The 18,783-nt window shown below is 41.0% G+C and overlaps 1 protein-coding gene and 1 long non-coding RNA gene across 7 annotated transcripts in view; both read right to left on the reverse strand.

Moving 5' to 3' along the window:
• Positions 1-18,783, reverse strand: part of LOC144683762 (uncharacterized) — a 1,025,508-nt gene that overhangs the window by 837,684 nt on the left and 169,041 nt on the right. The gene's annotated exons all lie outside the window — the stretch shown is intronic.
• Positions 1-18,783, reverse strand: part of atp8a1 (ATPase phospholipid transporting 8A1) — a 488,126-nt gene that overhangs the window by 341,271 nt on the left and 128,072 nt on the right. For 3 of the 6 annotated variants that reach the window (XR_013577307.1, XM_078546849.1, XM_078546831.1), the window contains exons 6-7: positions 8,183-8,223; positions 382-455 (exon numbers count right to left, since the gene is read on the reverse strand). Coding sequence is in view for 4 of the 6 variants with exons in the window: in XM_078546849.1 (XP_078402975.1) it covers positions 382-455; positions 8,183-8,223 (115 nt within the window). In the remaining 2 variants the exon portion in view is untranslated. Of the gene's footprint in view, positions 1-381; positions 456-3,162; positions 3,237-8,182; positions 8,224-18,783 lie in introns of all 6 variants that reach the window. The other 3 variants (XM_078546858.1, XM_078546839.1, XM_078546872.1) reach the window with 2 other exon arrangements.

An 18,783-nucleotide genomic window follows, 5' to 3' on the forward strand; every position in this document is an offset into this window, starting at 1 on the left:
TCAAACAGGGGCCAGGTACTTTCCAGAAGTATGAAGCATAGAAAGAATTAGCAGCTTGCCTTTGTGCACTTCAGAATTTTGTAGTCAGCAGCTCTGGAGGAAGTCTAAGGGCAAATTTCAACACCAACTCATCAGTCAGTAAATAAGCTACATTGCATTGAAGAGAGGGAGCAAATTGATATTTTGTACACCCTGCCTTCTCTGTCCCTACCAAACAAGGTAATTTCTGTCAGTAATCAAAATTTATGCAGGAATCCGGTGCACAATGTGAATTGAAGTACATTTGAAGAAGAATTACAAATAGCCACTTTGGGGCTGCTTTTGAGGACCCACTGCTGCTTTAAAATGCTACAGTATTTTATTCCCTAAATCAAATCTGACCTTGATGACAGAATGACGAGGTCAGCTGGGAGATGTTCCCCATTGGTCACCTTCACAATCTCCCCCACTGCCACCTATATTAATCCCAGCAGATAGAGGGTTAGGACATACACACACAGATACAAAATTAATGGGGAGGGATAAGGTAATGATGGAAAACGTGATGGGAAAAAGGCAAAAAGCAAATTGATTGGTTATACAGAAAATAAAAAACAATTAAAATTTCTTTGCTACATAATTTTTCAAAATCCCTTTTGTTCAAGTCAAATGCAATCCTATGAATCCAAGGATTACCAAAAGGATCTGTACACAATGTGAATACTTATAAGAGGGAAATTATTTCTTCATAACCACATTTTACAGAAAATATAGCCTTTTTATAAATTCCACCAAGGTTTTATTTTGGCAAAACACAGAAAATGGACTTAGGACAGCAATTTGTATAACCTTAAAGGTTTAAACCCATCTACAATTTCAAATCATCAAGAAAATATACATTAATTTGGTGGCTTGCAGCACTTTTTGAAGTACCACTTTTTAAGAATTGGCAGCGCTCAATAATTGGCACATGAAAAATGATTTTAAAAATAAAGTTAATAATAATTTACATCTCATTGACAAAGTTGGTACTTCACTATTCTGGTTTTCACTCAAATAGCAACACACTGGCAACAAAATTCATCTTTCAACTATAATTTTAAGGCAAAACGGCAATTGAGAGGGGGTGTTGTGCATTTTGTAAGGCTACAACTGAAACACTGCTAAAATAAAAGACACACTAATTTTATTTCAAATACACCTTTGAATGAAAATCAGGACTTATGAACTTTCACTGAGAAAAATAATCTAGGCCTTGGGTGACTTGAACAGAAAATGGATTTTGCAAAACAAAACATCTAAAAAGGTTTCAAAGAAATAGTCTCCAAGAAAATGGTTCTGCCAAAAAAATGGACACTAAGTTACATTTTGTGAAAAATCAATTTGTTTCATTTTAAATTTTAGTACTTAATCAATTTTAATTTTCGAAACTCAAGCTAATTTCTACATAAATTTAGTCTCATCTGACTGCATATACAACCAGGTCTTTTGAAGCTCCCCTGAAAATACAATCTGCAGTAATGAAAAGTCTTAAATCTGAAACCATTTCCAGATAATATAGAACAAAGTATTACAGTGGCACTTCCCAAGCAAAATTTTAAAAATATTTTATACTGCCAGGGCAATCATGGCTATTAAGTAAATAAACCACAAATTTATTAATTCAAATAGTGATCTATAGGAATTAGTTTTCTGCTCAAGCATCAATTTTCTCCTTTGGCCCACATAAAAGTCCAAAAATCAGAGGCGAGTGACTTAATTTATGTACATTAACTCATACTGCATGAGCCACAATCTGACTCTAGCGCTGCCTGTGGTCTCCAATGCTAATCCTGTTGGAAGCATGTGGGGTCAGTGGGAGAAAACCTTACTTGCAAGGGTCTGGTGGGCACCTGCGCAAATATCAAGAGCATTTCAGGCACCCATTTGGTCTACACAGGCTGGGAAGTTCTGCACTTGCTGCCCTCCTGTGCTGAACGGATGTTCCTGCTCCCCCTGCCAGGGAGTCAATAATAAAGTTTTACTCTCAGGGCTCAGGCTGTTCACTGGTATGTCTCTCCTCAGATGGAACCCACTTATAATAATGTAGAAAGTGGATGTTCAGCCATTTTGTGCCTTTGCCGCTCTCTGATTCAATCTGACCCACTTCCCTGCTCTTCTTCATAGCACTGCAAATTTTCCTTAAGTATTATCCAATTTCCTTTTGAAAATTCCTGTAACTCACTCCATTAAAAAAATCCCTTCATCTACCCTTCTGCTCTTCAGAAAATTATCTTAAATCTATGCCCTCTGGTTACCAACCTACCTGCTGGTGGAACAGTTTCTCCTCATTTACTCCATTAAAACGCTTCATAATTTTGAATACTTCCATTAAATCTCCCCTTAACCTTAATTTCTGATTCTCTAGTGTCTCAACATAATGGAAGTTCCTCATCCCAGATATTATTCTGGTAAAATTAACCTGTACGTTCTCCAAAGCCACAACATTGTTTCTAAAGTGTTATGCCTAGAGTTGAATACAATGCTCTAGTTGAGGCCTACCCACTGATTTATAAAGGTTCAGCATAACATCCTTGCATCTTCTGAAGGAAATCCATCTCATCTCGCAGGCCCCCACAATTACCTCAAGTCCCTGGGGAAGTGGAAACACACAGCATAGGAAAGCCCACTTCCTCTGACATAGATGATTAAGTATAGGGCCCAGACAGGACCTGTTGAACTCCAAAACCTAATATATACATGGGATTTGCAGCAGGATTGTACCAGAAGTCTCCTGCAATTTTGGGGCTAGTGTTCTTAATTCACTCACAGGAACACGATTTTATTGTTAAAGAGGTTACACCATTGTATTGTCATGTTCAATTCAGCAAAGTAGAGATAAATACATAATGGTTTTAAATTACTGAGGATATTGTCGTGGCGAATTTAATTTAAAAGCTCCATAAGCTTGGTAGGTATTAATAAGGGAGAACCTCTACTCGGCAATAGTTATTTTAAATCAATTGCCCTTTCTGACCCAAAAACCCAAAACTTGATATTCATTATGCACTAGAAACATGCTAAACAATGAAATGCGTGATCTAGTTCCATTTTGCCTTTGATCCCATTTTCTTGGAGCAGCACTGGGACGGTGCAGGAGGTAGAGGGGCCATCCTCTACACAAGCATCAGCAGGCATCTCTACCTTGATGAGAGTAGTACAGTATCAGCAGGTATGAATTCTGTGCAATTTATTTTAACTATATCGCCAACCTCTACCTGCAAGAAAGAAACTATTAAGTGGTTAAGACTAGCATCTTTGAATGCTGCAGTAAACTGAACGAAGTCTCATTAAGTTCAACATTATCTCAAAATGCTTCTATTAAAGTTCTATTCGATAGGTTTCGGGATTAAAATATGTTAGCAGAGGAGTTCTGAAATATTTTAAAATGCAAACCATCTTGAAACTAGTTATACCAAGGGAATTTTCCAGGCTAATTTTAATTGCACTTCCTTTATTATGTAGAATTATTTAGAGCGTATAACACAGAAATAGGCCACTTAGCCCAACTGGTCTATGCTGGTGTTTATGCTCCACATTTGCCTTCTCCTAACCATTAAAAACGTTCTTTATATAAGTAGTGAGTACTCAGTATATTTCATTTACTCATAAGTGGTATCAATCCTGTCCACACCAGAAACTCATACAAAATAATTATCTAGCAGGAGTCATAAGGATGATAAGGTGACTCCTAGGATGTTGATAGCTGGGCATTTAATGATGGCAACACCACTGATCCATTTAGAGGGGGAAATGGAACAGCCAGAGGTTGGGGTCCATGTAGGGATCACTAACATAGGAAGGAGAAGGGTTGAGGTCCAGCAGTCAGTTTCATGTTTATAACTACTAGGGAAGAAAGTTATGAAGCAGAACTTCAGAAGTAGTAATCCTGGATTTAATCCCAGTACCAATGATGATGAAGGAACAGCAACATATTTAAGGTGGGTGGTGTGAGACTTGCAGGGAAACTTGGAGGTTGCAGTGTTCCCATATTCCTGCTGCTTTTGTTCTGCTAAAGAAGCCTTGCAGAGTTGCTGTAGTGCATCTTTTGGATGATACACAATGCTTCTCATGATGGATGGGGTATCAGTCAAACGAGCTGCTTGGTTCTGGATACGACTGAGTTTCCTGAGTGTTGTTGGGGCTGCACTCATCCAAGCAAGTGGAAAGTATTCCATCACACTTCTGTCTTGTACCTAGATGGCTAGTGGTGAATCACTCATCAGCTTCTGAAATACACTTGTACACACAGTATTTATAAGGATGATATGGTGACTCCTAGGATGTTGATAGCGGGGCATTTAATGATGTTAACACCACTGAATGTCAAGGGAAGGTTATTTGATTCTCTCTTGTTGGAAATGGTCACAGCCTAGTACTTGCGTGGTGTGAATGTTACTTGCCATTTATCAGTCCAGCCTAAATGTTTTCCAGGTCTTGCTACATGCTAACACAGACTGTTTCATTATGTGAGGAGTTGTAAATGGAACTGAACACTGAAATCGGTGAATATCCCTACTTCCGACCTATGATGGAGGGTAGGTCAATGATGAAGTAGCTGAATATGGTTCGGCCTGGAACACTACCCTATGGAACTTCTGCAGCGATACCTGGTGCTGAGATGATCGGACTCCAACAACCAAAATAATCCTCTTTTTGCTAGATATGGCTTCAAATAGTGGGAAGTTTTTCCCAATTTCCACTGACTTCACTTTTATGAGGTTTCTTTAATGCCACGCTTGGTCAAATGCTGCCTTGATGTCAAGAGTAGTCATTTTCACCTCATCACTGAAATTCATCACTTTTGTCCATGTTTGGGCCAAGGATATAATGACTTCTGGAGCGAAATAATTCAAGCTGAACATCGGTGAGCAGTTTATTGGTGAGTAATTTCCCCTTGATAGCACTGTTGACAACACTTTTCATCACTGTTGATGGTTGAAAGTAGGTTGATGGGGCAGCAGTTGGCTGGAATGGATTTGTCTCTTATGTGGGTAGCACATTCCTGGGCTGATCCACCTCATCATCTAGGTGTCTTTATTGTAGCTGTACTGGAACAGCTTGGTCTGAGGCATGGCTAGTTCAGGAGCACAACACAGGCAGCACACCAACAAGAATAGGGATATTTATTTTGATCACAAAGGTTAAGGTGCGGGCTTTGAAGTAAAGGTGTCAGGTGTGCAGGTAAATGGGTTTAGAAAATCATTGCTCATTAATCTGGAATTATTTATATCTGGTGTTAATTATATCATAAAAGGGGATCACCAGAGCATTGCTGGGGCAAAAAACAGTTTTTTGTCAAATTATTTGTGTCAATGAAATCTCTGCTTTTCTTCTCTGCTAAGTCTTCAATGTATTCCATGCATTTTAAAATGTCTTATTCTGTTATGCCACCTGGGTATTAAGCCTCTGAATCAATTTAGCTTTTTCATCAATGGGTGGACCTTTTGCTGGTCCGTTAAATTTTCCATCCCACCTATGACAACTCCCGCGGCGGGCTGGACCAGAAAGTTTAGGCCAATGATTTCAGCCTGCACCAATCTGGTCCTCAGTGTAATAATTTTCTGACTGATTAGACTGAAGACACTAAGGAGCTGAGTGGGATTGAGTTAAGGTTTAAACCCAGGTTACATTATTTCTCAGAGTAGTATTATATTTCAGGATTGTAGGCGATGAGCTCCATTCACAGAAGAACCATGAAACATTCTGCAGCAAGAAAAAAAATTAAAAATTGAAGCTGCAACAATGCCATGATGCATGCTAACAGCAGGTATTCAGAACATACAATTCTCTTCCCCTCCATATGCCCTCCCACTCCAAAAAAAAGAGATTCTTCTTCCTATCCAGGTCAAATACTTAGCAAGCTGATATGTGACTTATATTGAAACCATTTACACACATCATCAGCAAGATCTCAACAGTGAAGTATACATCACTAAGGTCCATATCTATTAACTTCATAATTACTGCTACACCCTTACTGAAAAGCTAATTTTACATTTGTGAAACGTCAAATTTCTCCACAAGATTAAAAGTAGTTTTGAAAGTCTGTTTACCTTTATTTTGGCTTCTATCTTTATACAGCCATATATTTACTTCTCTATCTGAAAATCTAAAATAAAAGTGAAGGATTTTACATACTTCTAACTTCCTGGTTTGCTTGAGTGAATACTTCAAAGTGATTGGCTGCTTACCTGCTTACTGACATCAAGGCTGCTGCATGCAAAAACATCCCTTTGACTTGGTGCCAGATTTAAACTGTTGTCAGGAAAGGGGAAATTTGTGCTGGATCTTTTTAGGCAGTTTTCTTCGAGGTCAGCAGCAAGCACCCTTGCTTCACTGCTGACTGCAACATGCAGGCCAATGCCCGATTTACAAATGCACAATTCAATATGGAAAGAGGTATTTATAAAGAATAATCTAAGTAAAATTTAGTCTACCTCCAGAATTCTAGATGCAGACTTTTTCTATAACCACCAAACTCAAATAGCCTGAACTATTCTCTTTGATCATAAAAAACCCACAGACTGGGGACAATATTTCAGAACTCTCCTACTAACATATCAATAAAAATTAATTGTATCTGCATTATGATGCAGTGATATATGCAGCCACAGAACAGATTTAAAACATTGAGTTAAAAAAAAAAATCAATATAAAGCCGGAGACTTATGCAGTGGTGCCACATAAGCATGTAATTCTTTCAAAAACACATTGCTGTACAACAAATTGGATAAATATACAATCCTTGTTATGATCGTATATGCACATTATTTGGTACTTTTGGAAAGCTTGACAAATCTGAAGATACAGAAATTGCACTTTTCCCTTAATAAATTCTGTTTCTTTAAAGTTCAAGATTTTCCAGCCTTACTGCATACAATGTTAAACCCAATTGTTCCCATTAAGCACTATTCCAGGCATTTCTGTAACTTACTAAGGAAAACTGAGTTGAGGATAAATAAGGAAACAAAGTTGCTTTTTTTCCCAAACATGTAAGCACAGATGATCCCACCCTCCATCTGGAAGATTAGGCCAATTTTATAAGTAGACGCTCTTGAAAACCATCATCAAAAACACACGATGCGCACTACTAATAAAAAAAACTTGCACGTTTATCATGAAATTCTTTGTTCAGTGGCTAAGGAATCTTTTTCTACTACAAATTATCTAGTTGAAATTTTGACCCAATTAAGTACTTCATGACTTTACTTGTTATAATTTACTTTTCAATGACAATAATTTACTTTAGGTTTCACCAAATACATTTTTCATTTCAGTTTCATTTTGACAATTTACAAAGTGTGGATTATAACTAAGAGCTTTGCATCATAGTATCTAATAGAAACACGATTCTAGCCACAAAAATAATGAAGTACTGATTCTGTTGTCTACTTTCTAATTAGTTATCTATTCACCAAGATTGCATTTGGATAATTAGACTATCTGTATTTACTAAAAATCATGACAATATGCAGTGTCTTACTGACTCAAGACAATTTTAAAATGTAAAAATATTGCCATCTCAACACAAATAAAACAAAATAGTATTCATTTGTATACCAGATAACACAATCCATCATTCAACTGCAATTATGCCCCATCTTCAATCACCAGTAATATTCTCTTCTACTCTGGTCATCATGCCATCCCCAATCTACTACCTATCTATTATCATTATTAGCTAATGTGATAGTAATTCCATCAGCTAAACAAATTTTGACAGATGTCAATTCATCTGCTTCGTAGAGTTTCTAAAGAAACATCATGAATAGAATGGATGCCGGACATATTTCACCCTATATTTTTTCTTTTCTTGTCTCAGCTCATGTAAAATATTTATCTATTTCTATTTCATTCAATGCAAACCAGAAGAGGGCAGACTTTTAAAAAAATTCTGTTTGAATAAACTAATCAAAGCAACACAGACAAACATAAGCTGGATACATGTTTGAACCAACTCATTAAATTGCTATACGTTGGATATTTTGGCAGATCTCTAGCAATATTACATGCCATCATTCATTAGCTTAGAATGCATCAAATACTATTGGTAGATAAATGATCAACATGATAGTCCATTCAGAATGCACTGTAGATAAATATGCCCGTCAATTTAATATGGCCTTACTTTCTTTGATCAAGATAAAACAATATTTCATACCTTTTCCCAATGGACAATTTCCCAAGCACGATTTCTCAGCACTATAGATGAAAGAGATTTAAGAGTTAAAAATGTGCATTGACTCTTTGCCAGACTTGAGATAAGTTCAAAACAAAAACAACACAGCTTCTCTATTTATATTGCAAATTCTGACTGCATTCAATAGGTTGAAAAAGTAGGATTGCAATGAACATTGCAAAATATGTGAATTCTGATAGAACAGCTAAGTATACAATAGACTCTCAATATCATTATTAAACTTAGCTTTGTATAGCTCTACTTTTAATGTAAACTATATATTCATCAAACCCTTCCAAAAAATCTCAACTAATAAAAATGAGAATGCTTGGTGAAAAAAATCAATTCGTCATATATTATGTATATGATTTGTCATATATATATTATACAGTTTTATGGATCACGCCTGATGAATCTATGAGTTCTTTGGGAAGACAATAAACCTTATGAACAGACAGAATGTTGCTTATTTCAGTTTCAGTAAAGGGGTTGATACAACAGCACATCAGACGATCCACCATATTGGAAGGGATGGCATTGATAAGAGTACTTCTGAACTCGATCAGAAAGAAATCAGTTGAAACAGACAAAAGGTCATTGTATTCGATATGGGATGACAATAGCACGCCATGTTTCAGAGATCAGTGCTGGGACCATCGCTATTTACAACATACATAATTGGCTGGGAAGTATGTACAGAGAAAAAACTCCCAAGAAAAGACTTTGTAAAATAGGAGGGACTGCAAATAGAAGGAATCTAATTAAATAAAGAAGATCTAAATAGACTGGAGTGCTGAGTTGATAAGTAATAATGGCAATATGCTTTATGTAGAGGCTGGTGAATGTATGGAATGGATTGCTAAGGGATGCACAAGGACTGAAATCTGAGAAGTGTTGAATAAGGCACTGAGAGAAATGTTTATAAAAGAGGTAGATGACTGGTATCGTGGGATGCTATTTCCTCAACACTGGGGATGTCCAGATGGACTTTAATAGTCTTTTTCGGTCCTACATATTGGAATGCTGTGAAGGACACATTGTGATTGGGGGAGTAAACCTGGTGCCCTTTCACCTCAGACATTGGTTCAATCCAGCCCAGAATGAGTGGATGACAGTGTCCCCTCCTTGATAAGGATTTTATGTAAAATAACGTAAAACCCAATCCAAAACCAGAGAGGCTTTTTTTAAAAAAGGCTGTGTGTGAACAATACATTCTAATCATGTCGAAGTTGGATCTTTCCCAATCAGTAAATGCATTGCCATTTTTTTTTAAATTAAAACAAACAAACATTGGAAAACTCCAATATTGGTTTCAAATATCTCCTTTAGCAGATATCTACCTGGACAACCAAGATTTGAGCAGTCATAAGCCACTCCCACGGAACATGGGTTCACAGCATAAACTACTTCAAATTCAGAATAATTGACACTAAATTATTAATTTCGTTCACAGACTATGTGATAGTTGTAGGAGTTAGAAAAATGTTACACTGATACAATAAAGGATCTTCTTTCAAGCTAGTCACTGAGCCACAATGGAGAGAGATAATTTTACCCTGTAGCAGACCATTCTATAATTGGCCTGGCAGTTCAAGAAGAATACTGAGTGCCTGTAAAGGAAATAGTTCCATTCTACGGCACCAAGATCCTTCACCTGGATCAGCACAAATTTAACACACAAACAGGTAACCCATCACGAAGAACAAACACACTTGAATTGTTACAGTATTTTTACATAAAAGTTTAACTTGTGTTGTAAATTTTAATTATAAATTAAATTATAAATTATCTACAGATCTATATGGTTGTCACTTATTTTACCCAGCTGTCAAGCACTTAAGTCTCTTTCTGCCAATACTCCCTTGTTCCCAGGGGTCAGGAAACTCAACCTGTTGACAAAAAAAATGACACTCCGGCCTGAATTTTCACTACGGTGGAGACTCCACACTGGAAATCAGAAGTCCCGCCCCCAAACACGGCATGCAGCATTTTCGTGAGGGCAGGATTGGGCTTGGGTCGGGATTTGCACATGCATGTTTCACGGAGGCAGCTGCCCATATAAATTCGCAGCTGCTTCCACTCAAGTTGGATTTTGGTCTCACAGGTGTCTGAAATGCAACATGTGCAGATTAGACCTGGTAGGAGCAGGTCTGAACTTTATGCATTTCTTTGGATAGCCAGGGTACCCCTCTGGAGAGGTACAGGTACCCCTGTGGAATTTGCTATAAACTTGTCTGGAGCAGTTAATAGTTGGCAAAAACTCAATTCAAACTGTCTTGCTTTAACATCCCAAGCATGTAGGAGGGTAGGTCTGCTGGACTTGCAGAGCAGCTTTTTTTTTGCCCCTACTGTCTCATACACCCAGGTGCCAGGAAGAACTTGAGAAGCATTGCATATTGTGCGATGGAAAATACAAGGTGGGCATGGCACCCTCGCACATAGGCACCATAGGAGCCAGTCACCATGAGCAGCAGGTGGTCAGTGGGGAGAGGGGGGTGTCACAGGTTCGGGGAGGAGAGAAGGAGAGGCAGGACAACCAGGTACTACCCTGTGGGAAGGGTGTACAGATCTAGGACATCATAGCTCAATATGGTGGAGAACCAGTGCCAAAGATGACGGGGGTTAATCTGTGAAGTGGTGATAGATATATGTTGCAAAGTCCAGCAACATTTCAAACCACACTATTGAACCCAATGCCCTACTAGTGGCTGTGAAGGTAACCATTGTTCTCAATTTTTATGCCTCAGGCTCTTTGTCTGGTATATCCCAGTCACCAGTACACAGCTGCATTAAGGCTGTAACTAATGCCCTGTTTACTCATGTGGTGTGTTGAGGCGGGTGGGGGGTGGGGAAATTACATTAATTTCCCTGTATATTTGGCCTCTCAGGTGCAAAGAGCCATAGCCTTTTTCCCAATTAGCAGGCTTCCCTCAGGTGCAGGGTGTTATCAATTGCACCCATGTTGCCATAATGGCTCCAATTCATAATTTGGATACCTTTGTCAACCGAAGTCCTTCCGCTCACTAAATGTACAGGTGGTTTATGACCACAACATGGTCTTTCATCAAGTGGGTGCAAAGTTCCCTGGGTGGCTGTCATGGCTCCTTCATACTGAGGAGTTCCCAACTCCCTCAGTTATTTCAGCCACCTTTGCAGATCAGCGATTGGCTTCCAGTGAAGAAGGCCTAATGACCCCCTTTAGCCTTTAGGAGCCCTCAAACTTTGGCAGAGCCCAAATACAGCAGCAGCCATGTAATCGTCAGGAGTACAATCAAGCAGGCCATTGGCATTTTAAAAATGAGCTTCGGGTGTCTCAATTGCTCAGGTGGAACCCTACAATATGCCCCACCAAAAATATCAAGAATATTAGTTTTGTACTGCATGCTGCACAACATTACACAGCAGAGGACCGAGAAACTGATGACGGCAATGCTAGGGGAGAGCTCCAACCTCTGAGGAGGATGAGGATAAGGAAGATGAGGAGGAGGAAGCCCATGTCAATTCTGACAATTCCCAAAGAGAGGAGGAAGAGGATGACGCCAACGGGAGAACAGCTGGGAGGCATGGTCAGGTGCCCAGGGCTGACTCTGAGCAGGAGGGGCTCATCGCCAGATACGTCCTTGTGCAAAAGCAATTCAAGTAAGTCCCCCTATCTCTCACTTGCCATCATCCAGTTCCTGCTGAACAACCTCCAACAAAAGAACCTTGTACATTGACTCCACAATGACTCAGGGGAATGCCCATCCCCCACAAGGATGGAATCAACATCAATGAGTTTGACTAAGTCACACTAAAATGGTTGAAACCCTCACCATCATAAGCATAGGCCTCAGCATATTACAAACATATCCAGTGAGTCGTCCTTCACAACCTGGCCCCCTTACATAAACGCCAGTGCCCGTAAATAAAGCATCAACCTTGTCTATAATCAAACCATGCCCACAATGCTGAGAATGACATGACCTAAGAATTTAAAACCTTTGACATGCTAATAGGATTGTGTGTGTCAGCAAACATGCATATAAGGCAAACGGCACAGGATGAGCCCACAGCTGTGCAACAACAGCTCTTTGAAAAACATACACAGCATCCATTCTGGCCAATAGCCCAGTTTCTGAGGCGGGCGCCATATGCAACATTCCAGGCTTCCATAAACCTCGGCTCCCCTCACAAAGCACATCCTCTATCACCTGGAATAAAAATGTATCTAAAGTTGTAGGGACAGCAGACGAGCAATTGTCCCTGGGGTATACATGGCCTGTCAGGCTGCGATGCTTACACTTAGGCTAATGTGTGACAGTGCAATGCAGGTTAATGTCTTGCACCCACCACTCGTGCTTGAGATGCATCGGCTGCCCAGCATCTGTTCATGTCATCTGATCACTGAGCCTCTCAAAGTCTAGTCTGGGTAGACAATCAAAGATGCCAAGTGCATCTCAGTGCTCGAGCCTTTGAACACTGGATTCTTATGTAGTAGACCAAAGAAGTAAGAAGCCCTCCAAAGTCTCAAAAACATGTTCATACCATTGCTCCTGACAACTTCACCTTGAGATGGAACTCAGTGTGTTGCCTTTATTGTCACTGGTAAGAATGCCCTTCGTAATGTTACTATTCTTTTTGAGCTCGCTAATGTACAAATACATGCCAAGTCATTTACAAATTTGTCAATATATTCAAAAAGTGCTCAGTTGTGACATATGCCAATGTGAAAATTGTAACCACGGTGAATCTATTATTGCTCTCGGCAAGGCAGTGCCCTGCGCTCACACACACTCCAATTAAGTGCCGCAGTTAAGGGCTCTGGCGGAGGGGCCGGGGAGATGGAAGGTGACGAGAGTGCCGAGAAGCTCCTAGAACCTTCACCGTCCTCAGTTACCTCTACAGCCTGGGTTGGCCTTCAGATGGAGTTGATGGGGCAGGCTGCTGGTGTGCAGCGTTCATCCATTCCAGCAACCACTGTGCCAACAGTGCAGCCGTCCTGTAGAGTACACAGCCCCTCCTGTATTCTGTGGATGTCAGTGCTCATGCTCTGAGTGGACTGATCCAGGCTACTGAGGGAGGCTTGCAGCCTTTCCTGGCTGAGACATTGCTCTTGTATCCACTCTGAGTGTTGCTGCAGGTGTCTTTCCATGAGATTGACCAATCTCTCATGGTCAGAGCTCAAGCAGTTGAGTTCCTGGGACAATGTGGAGCTCATGACGCTGATAGCCTCTTCTCTTCACAGTCCTTTTGCTCCTACTACCTCAGGGAACTCCGCCAGATGTCCATACATCTGCTGCTGATTGTCCAAATATTGTGCCCCAAACAGTGACACCTGAGGCTCCACGTGCCTGCTCACTGGAGCATTTTCATGACTTTCTTCCTTCCTTTGAGGGGGACTGTGCATAGATTTCTCTGATATCTCCTCCTGCACTCTAGTTGGACCCATGCCTTCCCCAGTGTCTTCTGTGTGACAATCTATCAATAAAAATGTAAGGCGAAACGGGTTGAGCCATTCAGATTACAATGCTCTCATTCACTTTTGTGCGCTCATATTCACTAACCATTTTCACCATAGCATCAACTGTTAAGATGTGGTTGAGAAAATGGTTCTGCACAAATGCATGATGCCATGTATGTTGCAGCTGTGACTCTAAGGTAGCACGTGCTCCATGACCACTGACAGCCCTACTGGCTTACTCCCTCATAGTCATACTGTTATGCGGTGACAGTATGGGGATGTGAGGGACCTGCTCAAGGCTCAACTGTGTAGGCACATTCTGATAGATGAAGAGGCAAGAGGGCAAGTGGCTGGGATAATGAGATGGGATATCATTCATACACCTAGTCTTGGCAGCTAACTATATGACTGCAGAATATCTGTGCCAGGCAGCGGTGGCAAGATAATGCCCTCTCCATGGCTGTATCTTCTGAATCCACTCCATGCTTTCAGTGTTTCAGTACAGTACACTGTGAATAGGCAGCAACAAAGATAATTTTTTCCTAGGGAAAGCCCATGATGGGAAAAGCTAGGCCTACTTTTTCGGTTTTCCTCTTTGCTCCATCCAATAGAGAAGATACCCAAAGTGACATCACTCAGATCTGGAACTGAGCAAACAGGAGTTGAACCTATATTTGTCATTCTCAATGCTACTGAGTATTTGTGCACTTGGCTGCCAAATAGTTTGCAAAATAAATCTGCACCACATAAAAGATAAAAAATGCTGTTTCACCATTCATTTCATTTAAAAAATGCAGTCATCAGGTCATAACCATGCAAAAAGCTAAGTAGTATTTTCAATTGTTACCTCATTTTGTTACCAAATACTACCTCACCCTCCCTTTTATGAAGGTACTGACTTCTCACTCCAGTACTTCCCAATACTGCTTTCAAGTGGCCATTCGTCACACACAAGCCTTGATAGAACTGACAGGCTAATCCCTTAGTGACCAAGCTCCATCTGGCTCTTGTCCAATATTTACCCATGTTCGTTTTCAGCAAGGGTCACAGGACTATAGTTAGGGGAGGAAGCTGATTCTCACTTCCCTTACCGAAAATTGCAGTGGGCAACTGCTGCCCCTTCCTAAACTTTTCCACACCTCTTCACTCCATCTTTCATACCTCTCTCAATATCCATCTTTTCAACAGAGTCCATCAGACTGATCAGGGGGCCTTGGAAGCATTGAGGGTTTGGGGGATGGAGACGGCAACCTAGAGGGCAGAAGCACGACCTGGAGCTGTTCTCTTCGCATACTTGAAGGACAAGATCACCCCTACGTCAGTGACCATCTGGACCCTGCTGGGCGGTGGCCTTCAACATTAACAACAACTTCAAGAGCTAATGGCTAAGGGAGTAAACCCGACAATATCTGGAGTGGAGTTCCATTAGGTGGGTTTTCCCTCAGGTTAGCACTTTCTGGAACCACCTGAAACTGACTAGGCCACAGGTGTATAGGTTTTCATAATTCCTCTGGATACCAGCCTATAAAGAGATGGGGTCGTGGGTGCAGATGCTAGGCAAGTCTGCATCTCCTAGAACCATGCCTTGGGTACACAGCAAACCAAGAAAGCTGACCTTTCAGTTCGGAAGCTGGGTTATGAGGGCTGTGTGCCCTGGAATGAACAATGACCAACGATTCACAACAAGTGTATGCACGATGGCTCTGCTTGACTGTGAGCTACACAAGCTTGGAGTTGACATTGGCGCTCGAGCAGAAACTAGATAAGCCGACACCGGCCCTATTCGAGAGACTAACTACTAGCACAGAAAGTGAAGACCACCAAGGGCACGATGCAGGCTTCACTGTGAACAACCAGCTGACAGTAAATTGAGCCACCAATAGCAACTCCTAATCTCCTTACAGCTATCATCTGATGGAGGCAGTCAACATCATATGCACCTACACACCAACTCTGTATCCCAGCATCGCATATAAAAAACATTTCTATGACTCCCAAGGTGAAATTCTGAGAAACGTTCCAAATGGTGAGATGCTGAGTGGCTTCAATGCACGTGCTGGGGCAGACAGTGATTCATGGTCGAGCTGCCTCAGTCATCATGAGGTGGGCAAGAACAACAATAATGGACCATGTCATCTTAAGCTTTGTGCCCTGACTGAACTCTGTGTCACTAACACCGGCTTTCAGGGCAGACATCACCGCAAGGTATCATGCAAACACCCAAGGTTTGGACATTGGCAACAATTAGACCTGGTCATCCATGAGAAGGCGCAATCTGCTCAATGTTCTCCAAACCCACAGCTAGTACAGCGCGGATTGCGACACCAACCATTTTCTTGTCAGCAGCAGGGTGAAGGTGTACCCCTGAAAGTTTCACAGTTCCAAACACAATGGCCTGCCGGATCAGCGCACATCAACAACCCTTGTACAAGTAATGATGCCAAATACCAGCACTTCACACGATTACTAGAACGAAACCAACCAAAGATTTACGAGGAAGTGATGCTGATATCAATGAAGCTTGGAAGTCACTAAGCTCAATCATCTATGAAGCAGCGGAAGCATCATTTGGTAAAGTGGAACCCACTATAAGGGCTGTTTTGAGACCTACTCAGCTAAGATGATACCTGGCAGTGATACAAAAAACAAAGCATACATGATGCACAACATAAACCCAACAGCTAAAACACTGCACAACCTGAAAGTAGCCAAGACAGCCTTGCAAAAGACAAGGAGATACTGTGCAAACACTGGATCAATTTATGTCAAGAAATCCAAACTACCTGTGACAACGAGATTCATGACAAATGAGAGATCAAGAGGGCGTATGGTCCAGCCATAACCAAAGTTGCTACCCTGAAGTCAACAGATGGTGAAGGGTTCACCGATAGAAGTAAACAGAAGTCTTGCTGGGCTGAACACTACTGTGAAGTCATGTGGGTTAGATATCTCCTAGGCTGCTCTTGCGCAGCTTCCTGTCACAAATGAGTTAGATGAAGAACTCTTATTACTTAAGCTCAAGAAGGTTACAGACCACCTGGCGAACAGAAGGGCATCTGGCAAGGATGGAACCTTAGCCAAACTGCTGAAGTAATCTCCCAAGAATCCTTAGATTCTGGAAAAATCCCACAGGATAGGAGAACGGCCGATACAACACCCTTATTCAAAAAGGGACGGAAACAAAAAACAGGTAACTATAGGCCAGTTAGCTTAACATATGTCATTGGGAAAATATTGGAGTCTATTATAAAGGATGTAACAGCAAAGCATTTAGAAATACATAATCTAATCAAGCAGAGTCAGCATGGCTTCAAGAAGGGGAAATCATGCCTAGCAAACTTATTAGAATTCTTTGAGAAGGTAACAAGCAGGGTAGATAAAGCGGAACCAGTAGATGTAATATATTTGGACTTCCAAAAGGCATTCGATAAGGTACCACACATAAGGCTACTTAATAAGATAAGAGCCTATGGTGATGGGGGTAGTACATTAGCCTGGATAGAGGATTGGCTAACTAATAGAAGACAGTGAGTTGGGATAAGGGAGGCATTTTCGGGATGGCAGCCTGTAATTAGTGAAGTGCCACAGGGATCAGTGATGGGGCCTCAATTATTTAAAATATAAATTAATGACTTAGATGAGGGAAGTGAATGTACTATCACCAAGTTGGCAGATGACAAAAATAGGTGGGAAGGCAAGTGGTGAGGATGACACAAGGAGTCTACAGAGGGAAAACTTGGCAGATGGAATATAATGTGGGAAAATGTGAAGTTATGCACTTTGGCAGGAAGAATAGAGGAGCTGAATATTATTTAAATGGAGAAAGATTGCAGAAGGCTGCAACACAGGCATTTGCGAGTCTTTGTGTATGAATCCCAAAAAGCTAACATACGAATTCAACAGGTAATAGGGAAGGCAAATGGAATATTGGCCTTTATTTCAAAGGGAATAGAGTATAAAAATAGGGAAGTCTTGCTAAAACTAAACAAGGCACTAGTTAGACCACACCTAGAATACTGTGAACAATTTTGGTCCCCTTATCTGAGGAAAGATATATTAGCATTGGAGGCAGTCCAGAGATGATTCAATAGGTTGATCCCCGTATGGAGGGATTTTTTTTTATGAGGAGAGGTTGAGTAGGTTGGGCCTGTACTCATTGGAATTTGGAAGAATGAGAGGAGACCTTATTGAAACATAAGGTTATTAGGGGGTTTGACAGGGTAGATGCTGAGCGGTGATTTCCCCTTGTGGGAGAGTCTGGGACCAGAGGGCATAATCTCAGAGTAAGAGGCCCATTAAAAACAGAGATGAGGAGGAATTTTATCTCTCAGAGGGTAGTCAATCTGTGGAATTCTTTACCGCAGAGGGCTATAGAGACTGGGTCGCTAAGTATATTCAAGGCTGAGATAGACAGATTTTGAATCAGTAAGGGAATCAAGGGTTATAGGGGAAAGGCAGGAAAGTGGAATTGAGGGTTATCAGATCAACCATGATCTCACTGAATTGCGGAGCAGACTTGATGGGCCGAATGGCCTACTTCTGCTCCTATGTCATATCGTAAAGTTCCATCTATTGCCACTCTTTTATGGCCTCCTTTTCGGCTGGAAAGTAGATTCCATTCCACAGGAGATGCGTGATGCCAAAATCATCATGCTACAAAAACAAAGACAACAGAGTAGACTGCAACCATTAAAGGGACATCTCATTCTTAAACATCACGGGGAAGGCTTTTGCTAAGGTTGTACATAAAAGACTCCATCTACTTGCAGCCCGAGTGTACCCAGAAGAACAGTGTGGTTTCTATACCAGCAGATCTAATGTGGATCTTCTTTATACACCAGTTACAAGTGTAGCGAACAAGGTATACCCCTTTACCTTTCTTTCGTAGATCCCAGTAAGGTATTTGACACTGTCAGCAGAGCACAAGCTCTACAAGATTTTGGGAAAAAGTAGCCATCAACAAAAGCTCCCCAGTCTCATCTGCTTCTTCTATGAGAATGTGCATCACACCGTATAGTGTGATGGCTCCACTTCCGACAGTTTCAGAGTAAAGAGTGGAGTGAAACTGGGCTGTGTCCTAACCCCCACTCTGTTTGGTATCTTCCTCTCTGTGCTCATGACCTTCATCTTCACTGCAGATATG

Source organism: Cetorhinus maximus, chromosome 1 (assembly GCF_964194155.1).
Source record: "Cetorhinus maximus chromosome 1, sCetMax3.hap1.1, whole genome shotgun sequence".
In the NCBI taxonomy this organism is placed as follows: domain Eukaryota; kingdom Metazoa; phylum Chordata; class Chondrichthyes; order Lamniformes; family Cetorhinidae; genus Cetorhinus; species Cetorhinus maximus.